The sequence below is a fragment of the Salvelinus namaycush genome, chromosome 29 (genome assembly GCF_016432855.1).
Source record: "Salvelinus namaycush isolate Seneca chromosome 29, SaNama_1.0, whole genome shotgun sequence".
Classification (NCBI taxonomy): Eukaryota; Metazoa; Chordata; class Actinopteri; order Salmoniformes; family Salmonidae; genus Salvelinus; species Salvelinus namaycush.
Genome location: NC_052335.1, coordinates 20,021,179 through 20,045,056, shown reverse-complemented (window position 1 = coordinate 20,045,056; position 23,878 = coordinate 20,021,179). Strand labels below are relative to the sequence as shown.

The 23,878-nt window shown below is 41.3% G+C and overlaps 1 protein-coding gene across 3 annotated transcripts; it reads right to left on the bottom strand.

Moving 5' to 3' along the window:
- Positions 1 to 227: 227 nt before the first annotated feature.
- Positions 228 to 23,862, bottom strand: ttc13 (tetratricopeptide repeat domain 13). 3 transcript variants are annotated; one of them, XM_038968559.1, is made up of 23 exons: positions 23,690 to 23,862; positions 22,903 to 22,997; positions 22,674 to 22,749; positions 22,505 to 22,575; positions 22,193 to 22,258; positions 21,830 to 21,922; positions 21,363 to 21,479; positions 21,158 to 21,268; positions 20,963 to 21,045; positions 20,675 to 20,816; positions 13,604 to 13,778; positions 13,320 to 13,476; positions 13,001 to 13,131; positions 12,574 to 12,706; positions 12,310 to 12,402; positions 12,091 to 12,174; positions 11,932 to 12,016; positions 11,564 to 11,673; positions 4,590 to 4,725; positions 1,758 to 1,837; positions 1,506 to 1,584; positions 1,305 to 1,384; positions 228 to 1,215 (listed from the first exon to the last, which is right to left on the bottom strand). In XM_038968559.1, the coding sequence occupies exons 1-23, from the start codon at positions 23,856 to 23,858 to the stop codon at positions 1,101 to 1,103; spliced, it is 2,481 nt and encodes an 826-aa protein (XP_038824487.1). In that variant the 5' UTR covers positions 23,859 to 23,862; the 3' UTR covers positions 228 to 1,100. The 3 variants fall into 3 exon arrangements, 2 of the variants coding, with proteins under 2 accessions (XP_038824487.1, XP_038824488.1); XM_038968560.1 differs by having other exon boundaries at positions 11,564 to 11,670; XR_005472815.1 differs by lacking the exons at positions 228 to 1,215; positions 1,305 to 1,384; positions 4,590 to 4,725.
- Positions 23,863 to 23,878: the final 16 nt, after the last annotated feature.

Genomic DNA, 23,878 nt, shown 5'->3' with positions numbered 1-23,878 from the left:
ATTGGATCAATCTAAAACTTTGCACATACACCGATGCCATCTAGTGGCCAAAATCTACATTGCAGCTGGGCTGGAATAATACATGATGGCCTTTCTCTTGCATTTCAAATACAAAGAACGTTTTTTTTTAAATTTGTATTATCTTTTACCAGATCTATTGTGTTATATTCTCCTACATTCATTTCACATTTCCACAAACGTCAAAGTGTTTCCTTTCAAATGGTACCAAGAAAATGCATATCCTTGCTTCAGGGCCTGAGTTACAGGCAGTTAGATTTGGGTATGTCATTTTAGGCGAAAATTTAAGGAAAAAAAGGGTCCGATCCTGAAGAGGATTTTAATTTTAAGGGTAAGTGGGGAACATACAAACTGAACACCAAAGCTTGTCCTCACATGAACAGGTTCTTCAGAGCAGTTGAACAAACTCCCCTTAATGTATCCCTGAACATTTGTTCAAATGTTGTGTCAGTAAGACCATTATTTTTTCCTTCAAATGTTTTCAAATAATTTGATAAAGAGAGAACAGCAACAAGACAGAAACTGATGTCTCAAAATAAGACCAGAGGACTACTGTTGTGTGCTTTCCCCAAAACAAGTTTGACCTAACCTAAAACCAACCCTGCCTCATGCCCTTAATTGGTCAAGTTAAAAATAATTACTGAAAAAGGCAATGCCACAGAGTGACACTCTCCACAATCGCACCATCGACAAGACTAAATAAAAAGATTGCTTGACTTTTCGAAAATGTTCAAGTATCCCAAGTGGAATAGAATAGCCCTGAAGGAAAGTGTATATCTTAGAATCTCCTCCCCCACTTTCTCTGCTTACAGGCAGAGTTTTTAAAAAGAAAATAGTTCGAATTTTAGAGCCAATCACAATCGAGATTACCTCCCATTCAAATCAATTATGCTTCTTAGCTTTTACATACTAGACCCTACTAGGGTTTTGCTGGTATTGCATACATATCTGAACAACATGTAGTTCCCATAAATCATGTTTAGACAGACGTTGTGCTTTGGGGGTTGAGCTTGGCCAGAGAGACTATGAGCAGAGAGAGTGGACAGGGAGAGTGGCCCTTGTTCTCATCAGGAGACGTGGTGTTAGGACTTCTTTGGACAGTGTGATGTCGAGTCCGTGTTGAGGACCTCTATCATGGTTCTAGTCGTCTGGAACGTTTCTGCTACCGATGGAAGACTCTGGTACCACAATGGTAAGCTGAGGTAAAAAAAAGGTTATCAATACAATAATTGGCCAACTTATGATGCGGTTAAAGTTGATAACAGTGGGCATGCCGAGCTACTCACCTCTTTAAATTCATCCAGTTTTTAGCTGTTTTACTAAAGCTATCAGGACTGTGTGTTGTCATGGCTTCAAAATCAACCAACTGAAAAAAAAACAAGAAAAATACTTAAACCAGGCACATTGTTACAACATTGATACCACCACTGGGAAATGTAACGTATTAGAATGAAGTAGTGTAAAGTAGAGCAAAACGCCACTATTACCTTCCCTTTTGGGATTCTGCCTATCACCTCCTTTCCACTGGCCATTAGTGCTCCCATGACAACAGAGTATGCCACAACACTGAAAAGGGAAATGGAGACAACAAAACAAAAACAATTGGGGAAATGGTACTGATTTCATAACTAAAAACCGTTTCACAAAATGAAATCACAATTCAGAGAAGACCAACTGAAACACATGCCTTAACATGTATTGATGGTTATAGCAGAAAATATGATTTGGACAAAACTTACCTGGACCCTCTGGAGAGGGGCATAAGGTTACAGAAGTAGTAAACCAGGGAGAGGATTAAATTACACACTGCATCTGCATCCTAAAAGATAGAAACAAAAACAACACAATTCATACTACAGGGTCCACTTACAGAGGTAATATCATTACACAATGATGATGTGGCCACATGAAAGTCCAATATCTTGAAAACTTGACTGCTGACTTGCAAAACATTTTGGGACTTTATCAACAGTGGAAATACGGAGAAAAAAATCAAACTCAGCAAAAAAAAGAAACGTCCTCTCACTGTCAACTGCATATATTTTCAGCAAACTTAACATGTGTAAATATTTGTATGAACATAACAAGATTCAACTGAGACAAACTGAACAAGTTCCACAGACATGTGACTAACAAAAATTGAAAAATGTGTCCCTGAACAAAGGGGGGGGGGGGGTCAAAATCAAAAGTAAGTCAGTATCTGGTGTGGCAACCAGCTGCATTAAGTACTGTACTGCATCTCCTCCTCATGAACCAGATTTGCCAGTTCTTGCTGCGAGATGTTACCCCACTCTTCCACCAAGACAACTGCAAGTTCCCGGACATTTCTGGGGGGAATGGCTCTAGCCCTCACCCTCCGATCCAACAGGTCCCAGACGTGCTCAATGGGATTGAGATCCAGGCTCTTCGCTGGCTATGGCAGAACACTGACATTCCTGTCTTGCAGGAAATCGCGCACAGAACGGCTGGTGGCATTGTCATGCTGGAGGGTCATGTCAGGATGAGTCCGCAGGAAGGGTACCACATGAGGGAGGAGGATGTCTTCCCTGTAACGCACAGCGTTGAGATTGCCTGCAATGACAACAAGCTCAGTCCGATGATGATGTGACACACCGCCCCAGACCATGACGGACCCTCCACCTCCAAATTGATCCCGCTCCAGAGTACAGGCCTCGGTGTAACGCTCATTCCTTCGACGCTGAACGCGAATTCGACCATCCCCCCAGGTGAGACAAAACCGCGACTCGTCAGTGAAGAGCACTTTTTGCAAGTCCTGTCTGGTCCAGCAACGGTGGGTTTGTGCCCATAGGCAACGTTATTGCCGGTGATGTCTGGTGAGGACCTGCCTTACAACAGACCTACAACCCTCAGTCCAGCCTCTCTCAGCCTATTGCGGATCGTCTGAGCACTGATGGAGGGATTGTGCATTCCTGGTGTAACTCGGGCAGTTGTTGTTGCCATCCTGTACCTGTCCTGCAGGTGTGATGTTCGGATGTACCGATCCTGTGCAGGTGTTGTTACACTTGGTCTGCCACTGCGAGGACGATCAGCTGTCCGTCCTGTCTCCCTGTAGCGCTGTCTTAGGCGTGTCACAGTACGGACATTGCAATTTATTGGGCTGGCCACATCTGCAGTCCTCATGCCTCCTTGCAAACATACCCTCGTAAAAAACTGACTATCCTACCGATCCTTGACTTCGGCGATGTTATTTACAAAATAGCCTCCAACACTCTACTCAGCAAATTGGAAGCAGTCTATCACAGTGCCGTCCATTTTGTCACCAAAGCCCCATAAACTACCCACCATTGCGACCTGTATGCTCTCGTTGGCTGGCCCTCGCTTCATATTCATCGCCAAACCCACTGGCTCCAGGTCATCTATAAGTCTTTGCTAGGTAAAGCTAGCTCACTGGTCACCATAGCAGCACACATAGTAGCACGCGCTCCAGCAGATATATTTCACTGGTCACCCCCAAAATCAATTCCTATCGGCCACCTTTCCTTCCAGTTCTCTGCTGCCAATAACTGGAAGGAACTGCACAAATCACTGAAGTTGGAGACTCATATCTCCCTCACTAGCTTTAAGCACCAGCTGTTAGAGCAGCTCACAGATCACTGCACATAAACTATCTTTAAATAGCCCATCCAACTACCTCATCCCCATACTGTTATCTATTTTATTTATTTTTCCTCCTTTGCACCCCAGTATCTCTACTTGTACAGTCATCTTCTGCACATCTATCACTCCAGTGTTTAATTGCTATATTGTAATTATTTTGCCACTATGGTCTATTTATTGCCTTACATCCGTTATCCTACCTCATTTGCACACACTGTATATAAACTTTTTCTACTGTATGTTTGTTTATTCCATGTGTAACTCTGCTTTGCTTTATCTTTGCCAGGTCGCAGTTGTAAATGAGAACTTGTTCTCAACTAGCCTACCTGGTTAAATAAAGGTGAAAAACAATTATGCCTAAGGCACGTTCACGCAGATGAGCAGGGACCCTGGGCATCTTTCTTTTGGTGTTTTTCAGAGTCAGTAGAAAGGCCTCTTTAGTGTCCTAAGTTTTCATAACTGTGACCTTAATTGCCTACCGTCTGTAAGCTGTTAGTGTCTTAACGACCGTTTCTCATGTGCATGTTCATTCATTGTTTATGGTTCATTGAACAAGCATGGGAAAACAGTGTTTAAACCCTTTACAATGAAGATCTGTGAAGTTATTTGTATTTTTACGAATTATCTTTGAAAGACAGGGTCCTGAAAAAGGGACGTTTTTTTGTTGTTGCTGAGTTTATATATATGTTTTTGAGTGGATTTTCCCTTTAACAGGTTAGGTAGCCTCATATGAAACAAACTGCTCCACATTTTCAGTGGTAGAGAATACATCTATCAACACGACAATAGAAAATAGAAAAACATGTGCGTTACATCAGATAGGAAAGCAACAGTATGGATCAGATTGTTGATGGCATTTAAAAATCGCACAACTGGAAGCCAACACTGACAGTCAGAGAAAAGAAAACAGAGGGAATAGGGAAGAAGAAGAGAGGGGAAGAGAGAGAGTATACCCCAAGTTCAGTGGACAGCATGAGAGCCTTGCCTTTGGCAGTCAGGTCTTTGTAGATGGACTCAATCTCAGACTGGTACTGCTGAGTGCGCTCCTCTGTGGTCTGGGTCTCCACTGAGAACAGCATGTTCCCCACTCTAAGGTAACACAAATACACACCGTCTGAACAAACACCGTGGTCTCTATGGACATCAACTGTACATACATCAACATTCATCATGGGACAGATAACAAGGCACACTTTGGTGAAAGCTGTAGGGTTAGAGGTAGAATAACAAGCTGAATCATATTTCAAGCTTTGTATTTCAAGTTTTTTTCAGAAAGTCCGAACTGAATGACAAAGAATGCAATAGGTTCAAATAGGGGGTTGGCTGTTTCAATAGTGAACAAAAATATAAAAACGCAACACGAAAAGTGTCGGTCCCATGTTTCATGACCTGAATTTAAATTAAATAAAAGAAATACAGAAATTTTTCATCCAACAAAAAGCTTATTTCTCTCAAATTTTGTGCACAATTGTCACATCCCTGTTAGTGAGCATTTATCCTTTGCTAAAATAATCCATCCACATAACAGGTGTGGCAAATCAAGAAGTGGATTAAAACGGCATGATCATTACACAGGTGCACCTTGCACTGGGGACAATAAAAAGCCACTCTAAAATGTGAAGTTGTGTCACAACACAATGCCACAGATGACTCAAGTTGAGGGAGCGTGCAATTGGCATGCTGACTGCATGAATGTCTACCAGAGCTGTTGCCAGGTAATTTAATGTTAATTTCTCTACCATAAGCCGCCTCCAATGTCATTTTAGATAATTCGGCAGTACGTCCAACCGGCCTCACAACCGCATAGCACGTGTAACCACCCCAGCCCAGGTCCTCCACATTCGGCTTCTTCACCTTCGAGATCGTCTGAGGCCAGCCACCCAGACAGCTGATGAAACTGTGGGTTTGCTGATGTCAACGATGTGAACAGAGTGCCCCATGGAGGCGGTGGGGTTATGGTATGGGTAGGCATAAGCTACAGCCAATGAGCACAATTGCATTTTAGCGATGGCAATTTGAATGCACAGAAAAACTGTGACGAGATCTTGAGGCCCATTGTTGTGCCATTCATCAGCTGCCATCACCTCATGTTTCAGCATGATAATGCACAGCTCCATGTCGCAAGGATCTGTACACAATTCCTGGAAGCTGACAATATCCCAGTTCTTCCATGGTCTGCATACTTACCAGACATGTCAGGCATTGAGCATGTTTGGGATGCTCTGGATCGACGTGTACGATAGCGTGTTCTGGTTCCCGACAATATCCAGCAACTTCACACAGCCATTGAAGAGTAGTGAGAAAACATTCCACAGGCCACAATCAACTTCATGCAAAGGAAATGTCACTCTGCATTAGGCAAATGGTGGTCACACCAGATACTGACTGGTTTTCTGATCTATGCCCCTACCTTTTCTTTAAGGTATCTGTGACCAACAGATGCATATCTGTATTCCCAGTCATGTGAAATCCATAGACTAGGGCCTAATGAATTTACTTCAATTGACTGATTTCCTTATATGAACTAAGTCAATAAAATCTTTAAAATTGTTGCATGTGTTTATACAGTATTTTTGTTCAGTGTATTTTATTTCTCAGATGCAACCATTCATTTTAACTAATATTTCACACTTGAGGATATCCATACAGTATGTCACACTGCAGTTCTTGCTTTGAGTAAATCCACTTTTTGACAACATCCCTTTTGATTTAAACAAAACTTCCCATACATATTTGCCCATGGAAGAAGTGGTCAGAAAATCACTTTTTGGACCTGAGTGACAAAACATTCAGGAGATACAAGGTGCTCAAAATTGACCCATTTTGTATTCCCCACCATACCATGAGACATCCATGTCTTCATCACTGAAAAGGATAAACGATTGAGTTTGATATACAGTGCCTTTGGAAAGTATTCAGACCCCTTGACTTTTTTTGTTAAGTTAGACACTTATTCTAAAACATTTTAAATATTTTTTCTCAGCAATCTACACACAATACCCCATAACAACAACAGGTTTAGACATTTTTGCAAATTTATTCTAAATAAAAAACTGAAATACCTTATTTACATAAGTATTCAGACCCTTTGCTAGGATATTTGAAATTGAGCTCAGGTGCATCCTGTTTCCATTTATCATCCTTGAGATGTTTCTACAAATTGATTGGAGTCCACTTGTGGTAAATTCAACTGATTGGACATGATTTGGAAAGGCACACACCTGTCTATATAAGGTCCCACAGTTGACAGTGCATGTCAGAGCAATAACTAAGCCATGAAGTCGAAGGAATTGCCCACACCTAGACTCCTCCTAGAGCTGGCCGCATGGCCAAACTGAGCAAATCGGTGGAGAAGGGCCTTGGTCAGGGAGGTGACCAAGAACTCGATGGTCACTCTGACAGAGCTCTATAGTTCCTCTGTGTTGATGGGAGAACCTTCCAGAAGGTCAACCATCTCTGCAGCACTCGACCAAAAGCAGGCCTTTATGGTAGAGTGGCCAGACGGAAGCCACTCCTCAGTAAAAGGCACATGTGAACCTTTTGGCCTGAAAGCAAAGCGTCACGTCTGGAGTAAACCTGGCACCATCCCTACGGTGAAGCATGGTGATGGCAGCATCATGCTGTGGGCATGTTTTTCAGCGGCAGGGACTGGGAGACTAGTCAGGACTGAGGCAAAGATGAGCGAAGCAAAGTAAAGAGAGATCCTTGATGAAAACCTGCTCCAGAGCGCTCAGAGCTTGAAAGGATCTGCATAGAAAAATGGGAGAATCTCCCCAAATATAGGTGTGCAAATCTTCATACCCAAGACTCAATGCTGTAATCACTGCCATAGGTGCTTCAACATAGTACTGAGTAAAGGGTCTGAATACTTATGTAAATGTGATATTGTTTTTTGATACATTTGCAAAAATGTCTAAAAAACTATTTTTATTATGTCATTATGGGGCATTGTGTGTAGAGGGGAAAAAAACAATATAATACATTTTTGAATAAGGCTGTAACGTAACAAAATGTGGAAAAAGTCAAGGGGTCTGAATAATTTCCAAAGGCACTGTAATTTAAAAGCTTACAGTGTTGTCAATCTAATGTATATTATATACACACACATATACATACATGCATTTTTAAACCTTTAACGTAAATGATCTAAAAATGTGTAAACTCCAATTTGTTTCATAGTAGAATATGTTGTAGCTTAGACCCCATTTCATCTGTTTTTTTGTGTGTATTTTTCATCTGAGGTTTTTGTGTTGTGCCCGCCATCAATTGAGACACCACGTCAGTGGCGACCCATCATTCAGGGCAGGTCAGGTAGAGCCCAACCTGTTTTGAGCCCTACCTGTTTAGCATGTTATTTTGGCATTAGTTTGTCACACATATCAGTTTGCAAACAATGTATAAACAAATGTATTGAGTGAATAATGTCACATACAAACATGGTCTCTTTCGGTAGATAAGGCAGCGTAGGTGTTGGTAATCAACTCTAGTTGAGCTGTGATTGGCTCAGTGTTCTGTCACTCATAATCTACAAGGAGAGCTAGGCAGTTCAAGCCCCCTTGGGTGCTACCATAGATTTACATTAGAAGAGCCCATCCAAGAAGGCTCAAGGTCATTGGTCACAGATAAATGACATCAAATAACGTTACATCTAGCGTAGCTTTGATTGGACTGATGATGTCAACATCATACTAAAAATCTTAGCTAGCAAACTAGACAAGCAATCATCATCAGGAATCACGGACAAACTACTGGCAAATCCTTTTCAATCCTTGTCATATGAAGAGAAATTATAGATCAAATATACTGATGATCATCGGCCATTGGACATAAACATTACACAACCAGTCGGAAATCGCAAATTCAACAATGAGTGGTTTGGAAGGCATCAGTGGCTAACTGCAAGCGTTGCGATCACTATTTTGCTTCCCCTGCCTGCTATTCGGTGGAGAGGGTGTGTGGTCCAAGTAAGTGGAAAAAGTCAAGGGGTCGGAATACTTTCCGAAAGCACTGTATACTATAGCTAAGAAAGTAACACTAAGTGTATGTTGCATAGTAAGTTGTTAGTAGCCCATGTGCCTCACCCTAATAATTTGGTCCCTTTCCCCCTAAGAACTTAGCCTACTGTTCTGACTTGGTGGTGCACATGTACCTATAGCCTGTTTCTTTTTGTCGTCATCATCAAATATCGTGAGAGCTTTCATTGTCTGCTTATATGCCACCTTTATTTATCATATGGTTCTGACTTGGTGAGCAGGGAGAATACTGTAAGAACGCCCCATGTTCTAAATTCTGTAACTGTACATTTCAAAAGTGCTGAACAAATAGTTATATTGACTACCTCCATCTTAGCTTGCTCATTAATGTCTTAATCGAAATTACACCTTGCCTCTTATCCACTCATCGTTCCCTTGTGCCATAGTTTGTGCATCTCAATTGTTATAGGCCTATTGCTTATATAGGTCTATCTTTTAGGCAATGTTGGATTGATATAATTGTTTTGCATACTTTGTGTATTATAATTAGCTCATGTGTTTTTCTTGACGAGGAGGAGAAACTATATAAATGTTGTTGGGTCTGTAACCATGTTTTCCAGTGGCAGTCTCTTCCCATTCAAATATTTGTTTTCAACAAAAAGTTTAGGAATAGACCAATGTAATTCCAGTTGATATTGTGAGGGTTGTTTTGTTTAGTTTGCGCATTGCACTGTCTGTGCTTCTGTATAATGTCTATAAAAGTGGAACCTCATGATTGTATTTTCCTTCCTTTTTAGACCACATAGGCCTAATAAAATACTTCAAATGGTAGGCTAACTGAGTCTCTCTCGCTCTCTGTGTGGTGACTTAAAGAAGAGTAAAGTTAAGGTCTCAACATGCAACTTGCTGAATTTATCCGAACTAACATCTGAATTTCAGTGTCCATTTTGAAAGTGCTGAACGAATAGGCCTACCTCGTCGCAGCTTGTTTGCTTGCACTTGTTTATACTTAGATCTAAGCGTTAATGATAAAAATAAACATTATAAATTTACTTTACATAAATGTAATGTTTGTGTATGGTTCAAAAAGTCCAAACTCATTTTGGCGTTCGTTATTATTGAAGGACAATGCGGTTCTTATCAAATTACACAAATCCACAAGGAGTCAGTAGTAACCACATTTGTTTAACCTCTACTGGCTTAATATGCGATATTTGACTAGAATGGCGTTGTAAACAGCCAACTTTCTGGGACATAGACATGTCTTACATCGTCAGAAAGCTTAAATGATTGTTAATCTATTTGCAGTGTCCAATTTACAGTAGCTATTACAGCGTAAAAAAATACCATGCTATTGTTTGAGGGTAGTGCACAACAACAAAGCAACTTATCAAGGCAACTGGTTTGATACATTCACCTCTGACAGTAAATAATGCACTTACATTCAGTAATCTTGCTCAGATTGTCATCCTGGGGTCCCACGGATAAGATGTAGCCTAGTTTTTTTTATATCCTAACACGATCCATGTTCTATACAGCGTTTCGCATGAATTCCGACTCTTTCAACAAACCAATTTATGAAATCTAAATCGGCTAAACCTTGTCTAACCCAGTCAAGTTCAGTTTCTGTGCAATCCTCAGACACTCTAGAAGTCAACCAAACCTTGTTTCATCATTCTACATTACATATTGGCTACACAACACGTCAATTAGCCCATCAAGGTCAGCCATCATTATGCACCAATGAGACGGATGGTGTTCACTTAATTGACAGTGTCTTGGTCCGATGACCACCTATCGTTTTAAAACATAGCTAGCTAGATAGCCAATGAGCTGGGCTTTCCATGAGTATGTGATCGCCCTTTGTAGGACAAACGGTCATTACGCTAGAGATGTGCGTAAAACGATTTATTCTCAATTGAAAAATCAGCACGATGCAGGGAAGTTTACTTTACGCAGCGCTTCGCTTTCTTCTACAAAATGTACTCAAAACTGAAAAAGTACAACATGGCTACTAAGAGTGGAAAAGCTACACCTTAGAGGCTGCTGCCCTATATACAGACATGGAATCACTGGCCACTTTAATAATGGAACACTAGTCACTTTAATAATGTTTACATACTGCTTTACTCATTTCATATGTATATACTGTATTCTATTCTACTGTATTTAGTCAATGCCACTTCGACATTGCTCGTCCTAATATTTATATATTTCTTAATTCCATTATTTTACTTTTAGATTTGTGTATTGTTGTGAACTGTTAGATACTACTGCACTGTTGGAACTAGGAACACAAGCATTTCGCTACACCCGCAATAACATTTGATTCGATTTTTATGGTGGGGTATGCAAAATGGGTCAACTTTGAGCACCTTTATCTCTTGAATGTTTTGGCATTCAGACCCCAAAAAGTAACTTTCTGAGCAAATATGTATGGAAGGTTTTGTTCAAATCAAAACGGGTGCTGTCAAAAAGTGATTGAATTCAAATGATTTTACTCCTCCGGCAGTTTCTCAGTGTTTTTGTTCTGCACCACCAAACGGACTGGTTGTCTGGTTCTTTCCCTTCAAGGGGCACTTGGAAAAGTTACATTTTATTTCCCTGTTCAACATGGTGTTATGCAAGGAAAGGATGAGGTGTTCTAGTATGTACATAAATTTAATGCAACTTCAACAAACAGATCTAGAACATTTGCTAGAAGTTCCCTAACAGAAACCCCTGAGCGCTGAATTCGAATGAACAAGAATATACAATGCATTGAAGTATTTAACTGCTTTCAACTGAGCTGACATAATAAACTGTGATGTTTTTCCACATTAAATGATGTTCAGTTATGAGAAAATGTGTCTCAAATTTCTGTATGATTGGAAAAGCTTAGGCAAACCACTGATGGAAATTATAATGTCAAGAGAGGAGTTTGTTATTAATTTATTAGAACGAAATAAACTGACCTGTCTCCTGTTATGGTGATCGTGAAACCATCATATTCTTTCCCGGGATCTTTTAGACTGGGCACCTTGGAGTTCACTGTGAAGCCATCCCTTGTTTTACTGTTAAACTGCTTCAGGATAAAAATGAAAAGACAGTTGTGAAACTCATGCCAAGTTGATATCTCAATTTGGATGTTTTTGCAATAGACCTTTTAGCACATTATATCGTATCTAGCACACACCACTTAGTAGTTCCTAGGACCTATATGCTATGTCCATGAATATATCAGGCCTCAGAGCTATGCCCCCTGGGTCCAGAATCTGAAAACACTATTTCATACTATTTCGAGGAGTCAATATTTTCTTATCTGGTGGTTGTTCCTTATTACCTTCATTATGGGGAGAAGGTCTTCCACCTTGTCCACATTTTCCAGTGCTTGTCTGACTTCCAGTAGGCCTCTTGGGTTATATGCCCTGAGGACAATGCATAAGTAAGCCAAGATATTTCTCCAATAGAACGCTATCTGTATTTTCTTTAAAAGACCCACCCGTGGTAAACCAATATTCGATCTTTGATGAAGTTGAGTATTTTCTCAAAATACGCCAAGTATCTTATGTTGATGATCTGTCCTCTGTGAGACAAAAAACAGGAAAACCACATTATCAAAAAGGATTTCTAAAAATACAACTTGACTCTACAGTTTGTTATGTGTTAGATTTACACAGTGACTATCTTTGAGATGATATGTCGTTTTCCTTTAGGTTACCTGATGAGGTTGATATGGTTATTGAACCCTCGGCTGAGACTTCTGGCAGGCATCTGGTCCAGCCAAAGAACAGGCTGGTCTGGATCAGCGATCCTTCACAGGGACAGACCAACAGAATGATTTGACATGAAACATGTACCAAACCTCACAGACTGACAATAAAGAAACTGCAGACAGGGTGTTGATCGATACTGCAGATGTGCATTGTAGTAATAACGTTATTGTATAGTAACTTTCTCAAACAGTCTCACACCCACACCTCACCTCCTCCATTTGACAGCTATATCGAACATGTCTCTCCACTGCATCTGCCTGGTTTTGCCATTGACTCGCACCTTTGAGTTGCTCCAGGTGCGCTGCATAGCCTGCATGACCTCTAGTGTCGCCAGACCCATAGCTTTCGAAGTGAAACACAGAACATGTTAAATTTCAGAACTTTGAAATATACTGTTAAGGAGCTACCGGATTTAAGACATAGGATGGGATCAGAGAATACGTATTCCATAAAAAAAAAAATATATATATATATATATACTTTCATACCAGCATGCATAGGGTTTTTTAACAAGTTCAGGGCTGATACTAGTACATTAAAGTTATAGAGTTACTTAATCTGATTTCAGCCGAGAAGGTACACAAGAGGACAACAGATTTTAGTATGAATTCTAATGTGTCTAGGTGACTCACCCACCTCTGTGTATTCTGCGATTTGGAAGAAATCCTGGAGTATTGTATTGCATAAGGGCACCAAGGTGATCAGCTGTGCAGATGAGCTTCTGAACTTCAGTGTTGTAGCTTTCAAAGTTCTGAGGTAGAACATCCCTACAATGACAAGGCATGAAACAAGATCAGTTACAAATGGGTTGAATAGCACAAACACTCAGTAGGTCCATGTCAACTACAGTAAATGAGCCTACTCCATAACCTATCAGTTAGCCTATACTGCAATGCTGGCAGAAGATATTGAACTGTGTTAAGTCAGTAGCAGGTGTATATCCCTTAGAACTCACTTAATATGAGGCTGCAGTCCTGGCTGCTCCTCATAGTCTTCTATAAGAAAAGGGAGGTTTTTTGCCCAGTGGTTTTTGAAGTTTCCTGGAAGATCCTGATCAACATTGTATTCTGCCACAGGTATGTCAAGATGTGAGTGCAAGTAGCGAGAGTATTCTGTGGGGAAGGGGGGGTGACATGAGAGATTCAAACCATCAATCTCCAGAGACAAGAAACAATCAAAGATAAAACATTCAGCTTCAGGTTGAAATGTTAGTTGAGAGGTCACGAATGCTGCACTCACCTCTGAGGTATTTCACTTTGAGATACTCCGAGCTTGCTTTCTGGCCCAGCAGAGGGTCGTTCAACATGACTTTCGTCTGAGCCTTGATGCCTTCATAGAACTGCCCCATAGCCACGTGGCTCAGACCCTTCATGTACTGACATACCTCGTTGTAGGGCTCCAGCTGTAGACATCTCTGCAAAACACAATTCAACATGAAGGTGTTGCACATCAAGTCCAATGACGCCAATAGGTGTAATAACTAAAAAAGGGAGGGAACCTCAAATTCACACATACATAATTCTGACTCAAAGTGGATATTACTGCAGATCGCTGATGACTGCGTGAACGGCCTGCGGGTGACGGCTCTAGACTGATTAATCATGACTCCACCAAACCACATTATCCACAGGTAGTGTGGGAAGCACATGACACGGTCCTGTAAGCTGATGTGTTTTATTTAACTAGGCAAGTCAGTTAAGAACAAATTCTTATTTACAACGACGGTCTATCCCGGCCAAACCCGGACCAATTGTGCGCCGCCATATGGGACTCCCAATCACGGCCGGATGTAATACAGCCTGTATTCGAACCAGGTACTGCAGTGACGCCTCATTACACACAACACACACACACACACAGTTGAAGTCGGAAGTTTACATACGCTTAGGTTGGAGTCATTAAAAGGCCTACCTTCAAACTCAGTGCCTCTTTGCTTGACATCATGGGAAAATCAAAAGAAATCAGCCAAGACAGAAAAAGAATTGTAGACCTCCACAAGTCTGGTTCATCCTTGGGTGCAATTTCCAAACGCCTGAAGGTACCACGTTCATCTGTACAAACAATAGTACACAAGTATAAACACCATGGGACCACGCAGCCATCATACCGCTCAGGAAGGAGACGTGTTCTGTCTCCTAGAGGTGAACGTACTTTGGTTCGAAAAGTGCAAATCAATCCCAGAACAGCAAAGGACCTTGTGAAGATGCTGGAGGAAACAGGTACAAAAGTATCTACATCCACTGTAAAACGAGTCCTATATCGACATAACCTGAAAGACCGCTCAGCAAAGAAGAAGCCACTGCTCCAAAACCGCAATAAAAAAGTCAGACTACGTTTTGCAACTGCACATGGGGACAAAGATCGTACTTTTTGGAGAAATGTCCTCTGGTTTGATGAAACAAAAATAGAACTGTTTGGCAATAATGACCATCGTTATGTTTGGAGGAAAAAGGGAGAGGCTTGCAAGCCGAAGAACACCATCCCAACCGTGAAGCACGGGGGTGGCAGCATCATGTTGTGGGGGTGCTTTGCTGCAGGAGGGACTGGTGCACTTCACAAAATAGATGGCATCATGAGGATGGAAAATTACGTAGATATATTGAAGCAGCATCTCTAGACATCAGTCAGGAAGTTAAAGCTTGGTCGCAAATGGGTCTTCCAAATGGACAATGAACCCAAGCAGACTTCCAAAGTTGTGGCAAAATGGTTTAAGGACAACAAAGTCAAGGTATTGGAGTGACCATCACAAAGCCCTGACCTCAATCCTATAGAAATTTTGTGGGCAGAACTCAAAACTCTCCTCGAGCAAGGAGGCCTACAAACCTGACTCAGTTACACCAGCTCTGTGGAGGAATGGGCCAAAATTCACCCAACTTATTGTGGGAAGCTTGTGGAAGGCTACTCGAAACGTTTGACCCAAGTTAAACAATTTAAAGACAATGCTACCAAGTACTAATTGAGTGTATGTAATCTTCTGATCCACTGGGAATGTAATGAAAGAAATAAAAGCTGAAATAAATAATTCTCTCTACTATTATTCTGACATTTCACATTCTTAAAATAAAGTGGTGATCCTAACTGACCTAAGACAGGGAATTTTTACTTCGATTAAATGTCAGGAATTGTGAAAAACTGAGTTTAAATATATTTGGCTAAGGTGTATGTAAACTTCCGACTTCAACTGTATACACACACACACACACACACACACACACACACACACACACATATATTTTTACTATTTTCTACATTGTAGAATAATAGTGAAGACATCAAAACTATGAAATGACACATACGGAATCATGTAGTAACCAAAAAAAGTGTTAAACAAATAAAAGTATTCTTCAAAATAGCCACTTTGCCTTGATGACAGCTTTGCACACTCTTGGCATTCTCTCAACCAGCTTCACCTGGAATGCTTTTCCAAATGTCTTGAAGCGTTCCCACATATACTGAGCACTTGTTGGTTGCTTTTCCATCACTCTGCTGTCCAACACACCCCAAACCATCTCAATTGGGTTGAGGTCAGGTGATTGTGGAGGCCAGATACTCTGATGCAGCACTCCATCACTCTCCTTGGTAAAATAGCTCTTACACAGCCTGGAGGTGTGTTGGGTCATTGTCCTGTTGAAAAACAAATTATAGTTCCACTAAGCGCAAACCAGATGGGAGGACGTATCGCTGCAGAATGCTGTGGTAGCCATGCTGATTAAGTGTGCCTTGAATTCTAAATAAATCACAGGCAGTATCACCAGCAAAGCACCCCCACACCATAACACCTCCTCCTCTATGCTTCACGGTAGGAACTACACATGCGGAGATCATCCGTTCACGTGTCTCACAAAGACACGGCAGTTGGAACCAAAAATCAGGAACTCTGTCCTTTGGTCTAATGTCCATTGCTCATGTTTCTTGGCAAGTCTCTTCTTCTTAATGGTGTCCTTTAGCAGTTGTTTCTTTGCAGTAATTCGACCATGAAGGCCTGATTCACACAGTCTCCTCTGAACAGTTGATGTTGAGATGTGTGCTACTTGAACTCTGTGAGGCATTTATTTGGGCTGCAATTTCTAAGGCTGGTAACTATAATTAACTTATCCTCTGCAGCAGAGGTAACTCTGGGTCTTCCATTCCTGTGGCGGTCCTCATGAGAGCCAGTTTCATCATAGCGCTTGGTGGTTTTTGCGACTGCACTTGAAGAAACATTCAAAGTTCTTGAAATGTTCTGTATTGGCTGACCTTCATGTCTAAAAGTAATGATGGACTGTCGGTTCTCTTTGCTTATTTGAGTTCTTGCCATAATATGGACCTGGTCTTTTACCAAATAGGGCTATCTTCTGTATACCACCCCTACCTTGTCACAACACAACTGATTGACTCACATGCATTAAGAAAGAAAGAAATTCCACAAATAAATTTTTAAGAAGGCACAACTGTTAATTTAAATGCATTACAGGTGACTATCTCATGAAGCTGGTTGAAAGAATGCCAAGAGTGTGCAAAGCTGTCATCAAGGCAAAGGGTGGCTACTTTGAAGAATCTAAAATATATTTTAATTTCTTTAACACTTTTTTGGTTACTACATGATTCCATATGTGTCATTTCATAGTTTTGATGTTTTCACTATTATTCTACAAATGTAGAAAATAGTAAAAATAAAGAAAAACCTGTGAATGAGTTGGTGTTCTACATTTTTTGACTAGTAGTATATACATTTTTGTCATTTAGCACACTCTTATCCAGAGCAACTTACAGGAGCAATTAGAGTTAATAATAATATTAATTTGGTGGTTGCCTATATTGGTCCTGCGTATTATACGCATGTGTGAAATGGAAATGTGTTTTTTGCATATCCCATATCCCAAATCCCCAAGACACCCTCGGAGAGTGGGGTCACGGCCAGGGTCAGCCATTATAAAAAGGGTGAATTAAGGTTAAGTACCTTGCTCAAGGGCATATCGGCAGATTTTTCACCTAGTCAGCTCGAGATTCAAACCAGCGACCTTTCGGTAACTGGCCCAACACTCCTATCCGCTAGGCTACCTGCCATCCTGGTAGTAGCCGTCAAAGTAACGCCACATCAATGCATGAGGCCTACGGAGTCACCACAGAGGGGCTGCCGATGGGACAGTAGGCAAATAGGCCATCATGGAGACAGATAAGGGATATGGAAGGTGATGACAGTCAGAGTGTGGCCTACATAACACACATCTGTGCTCAGGGGCACGGCACTGCTGCTCGTTAGCCTGCGTTTCTATCAACCGCCTGAAGCCACAGTGACAACAAACAATCAGGAGAATCACTTGCAGTGTTAATTTCGTCAACAAAGATGTTCGGCAAGCACCTATCTTTCAGGGGCAATTGACGAGATGATAACTGACTAGAATAGACCCAGAAGACTATAACTAAACGAAAATGATTTTTCGTTTCAGTTGACGAACACTCTCTGACTAAAACCTTACTCGTAAGTGGACTGGACAAGAGTTTTTGGAGAGATTGAACCATTCTCCAATCTGGCAGCAACACATCATTGATGCAAACATCATTGATGCAAATAAGGCACACGCCATGGCGACTCTCCCGGTGTATGGCACAAGCTCCCGGTAAAAAAAGGGGCAACGTTTGTAGCCACTTTACTTATCGTGTCGATTCAAACAAGAGCGAATGCAACGTTTCCACGGGAGAAGAAAGCGTTTGCACCCGCAATTAAAAGGGGAAAAAACACTACCAACCTCAAGAGACATCTGAAAGAGCATCATCTCAATATATACGCTCAGGTAATAACAGATTGATAATGCTAGCTATTTAGACCACTACTTATGACAGAACTTTGATTACTATAGCTACAGTAGGGTAGCAGGCTACAACTGCAAAGTTTTTTTTAGGACATAAAAATTGCTGTTCGATTAATACATCACCAGTGGTGGAAAAAGTACCCAATTTTAAAAAGTAAAAACACCTTAAAAGAAAATTACGTAAAAGTGAAAGTCACCCAGTAAAATAATACTTCAGTAAAAGTCTAAACGTATTTGGTTTTAAATGTACTTAAGTAACAAAAGTAAAAGTATAAATCATTAAAAAATCTTTATATTAAGCAAACGACACCATTATCTTGTTTTTTATTTACGGATAGCCCCTCAGAGATAATTTACAAACGAAGCATTTGTGTTAAGTGAGTCTGCCAGATCAAAGGCAGTAGGGGATGACATGGGATGTTCTCTTGATAAGTGCGTGAATTAGACAATTATCCTGTCCTGCTAAGCATCCAAATTGTAACGAGTACTTTTGGGTATCAAGAAAATGTAAGGAGTAAAAATTACATTATTTTCTTTAGGAATGTAGTGGAGTAAAAGTAAAAGTTGAGAAAAATATAAAGTACAGATACCCCAAAAAACTACTTAAGTATCAATATCAAGTTTATTTTTTTATTTTATATAGCCCTTCGTACATCAGCTAATATCTCGAAGTGCTGTACAGAAACCCAGCCTAAAACCCCAAACAGCAAGCAATGCAGGTGTAGAAGCACGGTGGCTAGGAAAAACTCCCTAGAAAGGCCAAAACCTAGGAAGAAACCTAGAGAGGAACCAGGCTATGAGGGGTGGCCAGTCCTCTTCTGGCTGTGCCGGGTGGAGATAATAACAGAACTATGCCTAGATGTTCAAAATGTTCATAAGTGACAAGCATGGTCAAATAATAATCATGAATAATTTTCAGTTGGCTTTTCATAGCCGATCATTAAGAGTTGAAAACAGCAGGTCTGGGACAGGTGGCGGTTCCATAACCGCAGGCAGAACAGTTGAAACTGGAATAGCAGCAAGGCCAGGTGGACTGGGGACAGCAAGGAGTCAACATGCCCGGTAGTCCTGACGTATGGTCCTAGGGCTCAGGTAGTACTTTCAAGTATTTTTACATAAGTGCTTTACACCACTGTACATGACAACTAGTAGTGTGTTTTGAGTTTTCACTTCCTCGTGTGGTGAATTAGCCCCAAAATAAATTAGCCTATGATATTAGTAGACATAAAGATGTAGGCAAATTCATCTCTATTGAACCACAAAATTCAGAATATTGTGGAGCCCTATTTTAACAGTAAAATATAACAATGCCTAATTGTCAACCCACAATTCATGACAATTACTGGATTAGGTTGCACATCAAAATATCTTGAATCATGCATTCCTGCTTGGACATGTTAGATGAAACAACTTAGTTATTGAATAGCCTACCATCTCAGTAGTCTATTACACCGTCTAAAGCACTGTGAATGACTTTATAAGGTGATTCATAATTTGTTCCATTGTGTGATGCCACAGGAAAAAATTGGTGCGACCAAGTCAACTGAAAGAGTTAGGGGCACCAGTGCCACCAGAGGAAAATGCTAATCTGGAGCCCTGTCAAGAGATGTGATTTTTAATCTGCTGCCGAGTAATGTGTTCTGCTGCCAATTCGGCTGTTGGAAAGAGAATCATGCGATAGGATGTTATGCCCAAAAATATGTTGGTAGGACAAGGCTATGTTTGTGCACATGGAAGTCAGTGATTTATGTTTACTATAGGTTAATGAGGCAATAAAAATGTGATGTAACTATAAATGAAAGGGCATTTAGTTGACTAAAATGGACCACTGTCTTCGTCATTTTGACAATAACTAGACTAAATAATTATTCAAATTACAAAAATGTGACTAAATCTTTATGATATTTTTGTCAAAATGACTAAGACTAAGGGCCTCCCGGGTGGCGCAGTGGTCTAGAGCACTGCATCGCAGTGCTAGCTGCGCCACCAGAGTCTCTGGGTTCGCGCCCAGGCTCTGTCGCAGCCGGCCGCGACCGGGAGGTCCGTGGGGCGACGCACAATTGGCTTAGCGTCGTCCGGGTTAGGGAGGGTTTGGCCGGTAGGGATATCCTTGTCTCATCGCGCTCCAGCGACTCCTGTGGCGGGCCGGGCGCAGTGCGCGCTAACCGAGGGGGGCGGGTGCACGGTGTTTCCTCCGACACATTGGTGCGGCTGGCTTCCGGGTTGGAGGCGCGCTGTGTTAAGAAGCAGTGCGGCTTGGTTGGGTTGTGCTTCGGAGGACGCATGGCTTTCGACCTTCGTCTCTCCCGAGCCCGTACGGGAGTTGTAGCGATGAGACAAGATAGTAATTACTAGCGATTGGATACCACGAAAATTGGGGAGAAAAGGAGATAAAAAAAATAAAAATAAAAAAATGACTAAGACTAAACTACATAAAAACTATTTTTAGTTATCACTTGTAATGTGTGGTCGCCTGATTGTGTCAGGAGAAAGAAGCTGTGTGTTACACGGCCATTACCTTGAAGTTGCCGATGGCCTCCTGGAGGCTGCCGTGGTGGTATAGCATCATGCCTCTCAGCTGCAGAGACTGGATGTGGTTCTGGTTGAGCATCAGGGCTTTCTGGAAGCTCTCCGTGGCTGCCTCAAAGTCCCCCAGCTCCCTACAGACACACAAAAGGGATCAATTACTGCACTGGCCCATGAGTACTAAGGCCCTGAGTTTTTCCTGACTAGGAAGAACTCAGGGCCCTAACTTTGAGGCACATTGGTTGAAACCAAAGCAGGTCATAGAGCATCCCCACTGTACCTGTAAGCCTGTCCGAGACTTTTGTACGCATCTATGAAGTCAGATTTTAATTTCAGGGCCTCCTTGAATGTTTCAATGGCTTCCTGGATCGGAGACAAAACTGTATCGTAAATGTGCAGGGATATAACCAAAAACTGGTTATACTGGCAGTACTCAAAGTTGAGCAACTATGGTTTTCTACAAAAATGTCTATACCTTGAGCATTCCTCTGTGGAAGAAGGTTAGACCTCTGTATAGCATGGCAATGGGCTGGTTTTTCTTCAGATCCAAAGACTGTTGAAAATCCTCCATAGCTGCCACATAATCCTATTTAGAGAAGAAAAAAGCCTATAAAACCCACTGTGTGAACTGAACTCTATATCAACACTCATCAGAAACTTTAATACATTGCCAGTCTGACCTCGGAAATGAAGAGCAGAGTTCCTCTGTGTCTGTAGAGGCGGGCGGAGGGCTGGAGCTGGATGGCTTTGGAGAGATCACTCAGAGCCTCACTGATCCTTCCAAGAGGAGAAAGAATCTGCAAGCACATTATACAAGTAAAACTTGAAAATCAGAGGCGAATATACTTTCCCTTCATTTTACTTGTGTGGGGGAGTCCAATGGTCTAGTAACTAGGCTACGTCAAGGCATACCGTTAATACAACAGTGGTTGTCTCCTGTGCAAGATTTTTTTAATGCTTGCTTGAGCGAATACCACCGCCCTCACTCATTTGTAACAATTTTGCATGTGGTGACATAGAAACCTGCTTCATTCAAAGAGACATACAATTCAAGCATGATAGTGAACCCCCAAAAAAGCCAATACCCTAACACAAGGTCTAACACAAAAAGAGGGTTTACCCATAACAGGCTTAGCATTATCCTCACCTCTGCCCGCTGTTCGTACACCTCAGGACGGTTGGGCTCCAGAGTGATGACTCGGCTTAACTCGAACAGCGCCAAGTCTGCATTCTTGATGTCCTTCCATAGAAGAAAAGAAACAGTGTCACCTCCATTGGGCACACTAGGACAAAAAATCACCACTCTCAGCCTTTATCAATCACATCCACTGATACGCACACATGCTAACTGCTGAGTAGGGTCCCCAGTGGGGGCACTCTCATAATCAAAAGGCTGAGCAGATTTGATTTTTATTTATGATGTGTCACAATGCAAACATTGGCTAACTGAATAGAACTTCTAGTATCAATATTCTGTGAACTCCAGTATCATGCTAATGTGATCACTTACCTGCAGACTCTTTTTCCCGTATGCTATCCCTCTCCCGTAGATGGCGCTGACCACCTCTGGATCCCCCTACACCAGAGCACAACAAACACTGATAAGAAATGTGTCCTTTATTGCAAATGCAAACCACACAACATATTCAAAGCAAGGAGAAAGAGAAAAGGTAATGTAATGTAAATGAAGTCTGTGTCTCTCTACTATTCATATATTTGACTAAACAAAATAATATGCATTATTCAAACTGTCAAGTAAGCCAGACCAAGACATATATACAGATGTGTGTTGTAATTCATGCATCTATGAATGTTAACCAACCTGTAGTAACAAGGAGAAGTGTTTGATGGCTTCATCGTAGAGTCCATTGCCAATAAGAACATATCCTATAGCTGCAATGAAAAGAAAATGAGAGTCAAGCAAAAAGGCATTGATAGCAGAAATGTATAGCATGCACTCCACATACCAAACTCTTACAAGATTAACTCACCAAGCTCCTCATTTGTGTTGTGGTTGTCCACTGCAAACGGGAATCTTTTCTGCTCTATGAACAACTTGGCTTGGCTCTGATTGAAAGAAGATAAGATCATTGTAGTTAGCTACACATTCAGTCTCCACTGTGAAAACAAACGTGTCATATTCCACTACAATGATGAGTCAGTCAAACAAAAATTACAAGGCAAAAGCATTGAGATCTTAGTGAATTATGTGCATTTCACCAGGATTTTCTCTGCGTTGAGAGAGAAGACAGACTCGCATGGCGGGTTGCTTCCTTCCTCACAGTCTGGGCTGTCCAACTGTAGAATGGAGGACTCTGTGGGGAAATATACAGCATCAGACACAACACAGCAACCCGACTGCTGCCAACTTGGTCATTATGAGGATAGATAAGGATCACAAACATTTGCAGGCTTCTTACCTGATCTGCAATGAAGGGACAGGTCACATCAAATACTAATATTTGATTGTTGAATGATTCATAAAAGCCTTAACTACACGCTTTGTGATTGTTCAGTGGGAAAGTAAATCATATTTCATTCATTATCCTAGATCTTTTGATTGTCACAGTTTACAATGTAATTAGATTTTATTTGAATACATTGATTGCACATTCCAATACAGAACCTGTGCAAGCAAGACAAGCGCGAGCTTTGAGTTGCGCTCTGGGTTACGTTCACGCGCAGGAAAGACGCACAGCATGTACTAGCTGACATTGTGTATAAAAATGTATTTAGGTGAAGACATCATAACACTGTATTATTGGGGGAACTGAGGACCTTGTCGAAGTATTATTAGTACTATTAAATCTTGACATATCAGTTGAGGAGCCTCTGATTCTACCCTGACCTTTACCATCAAACCCTAACCTCTACGAGAGAGCGGGTAATATCCATCGCTTGCTAGCTAGGACAGTAGTCAACCTCCTGTCAACGGGTGCGGAAAAAGAGAGCTTTTGCTAGCTAGCTACATTTACACAGCGAGTTACGAGGACGTGGCAAAACTTACCGCAATCACTTGCGTATTCCTCCCACTCTGACGGAGAGCTGCAACCATGTTTATGCAGTTCGCTATTAAAAAAAGTAAGTGTAGAGAAGTATTCAGTGGAAAATATAACACGGAATAAATACAGAAATGAGAGGACTACCACAACAACACCCCGGCCAGCAGGTGCCATGTTGTGTTTCATGTGAGATG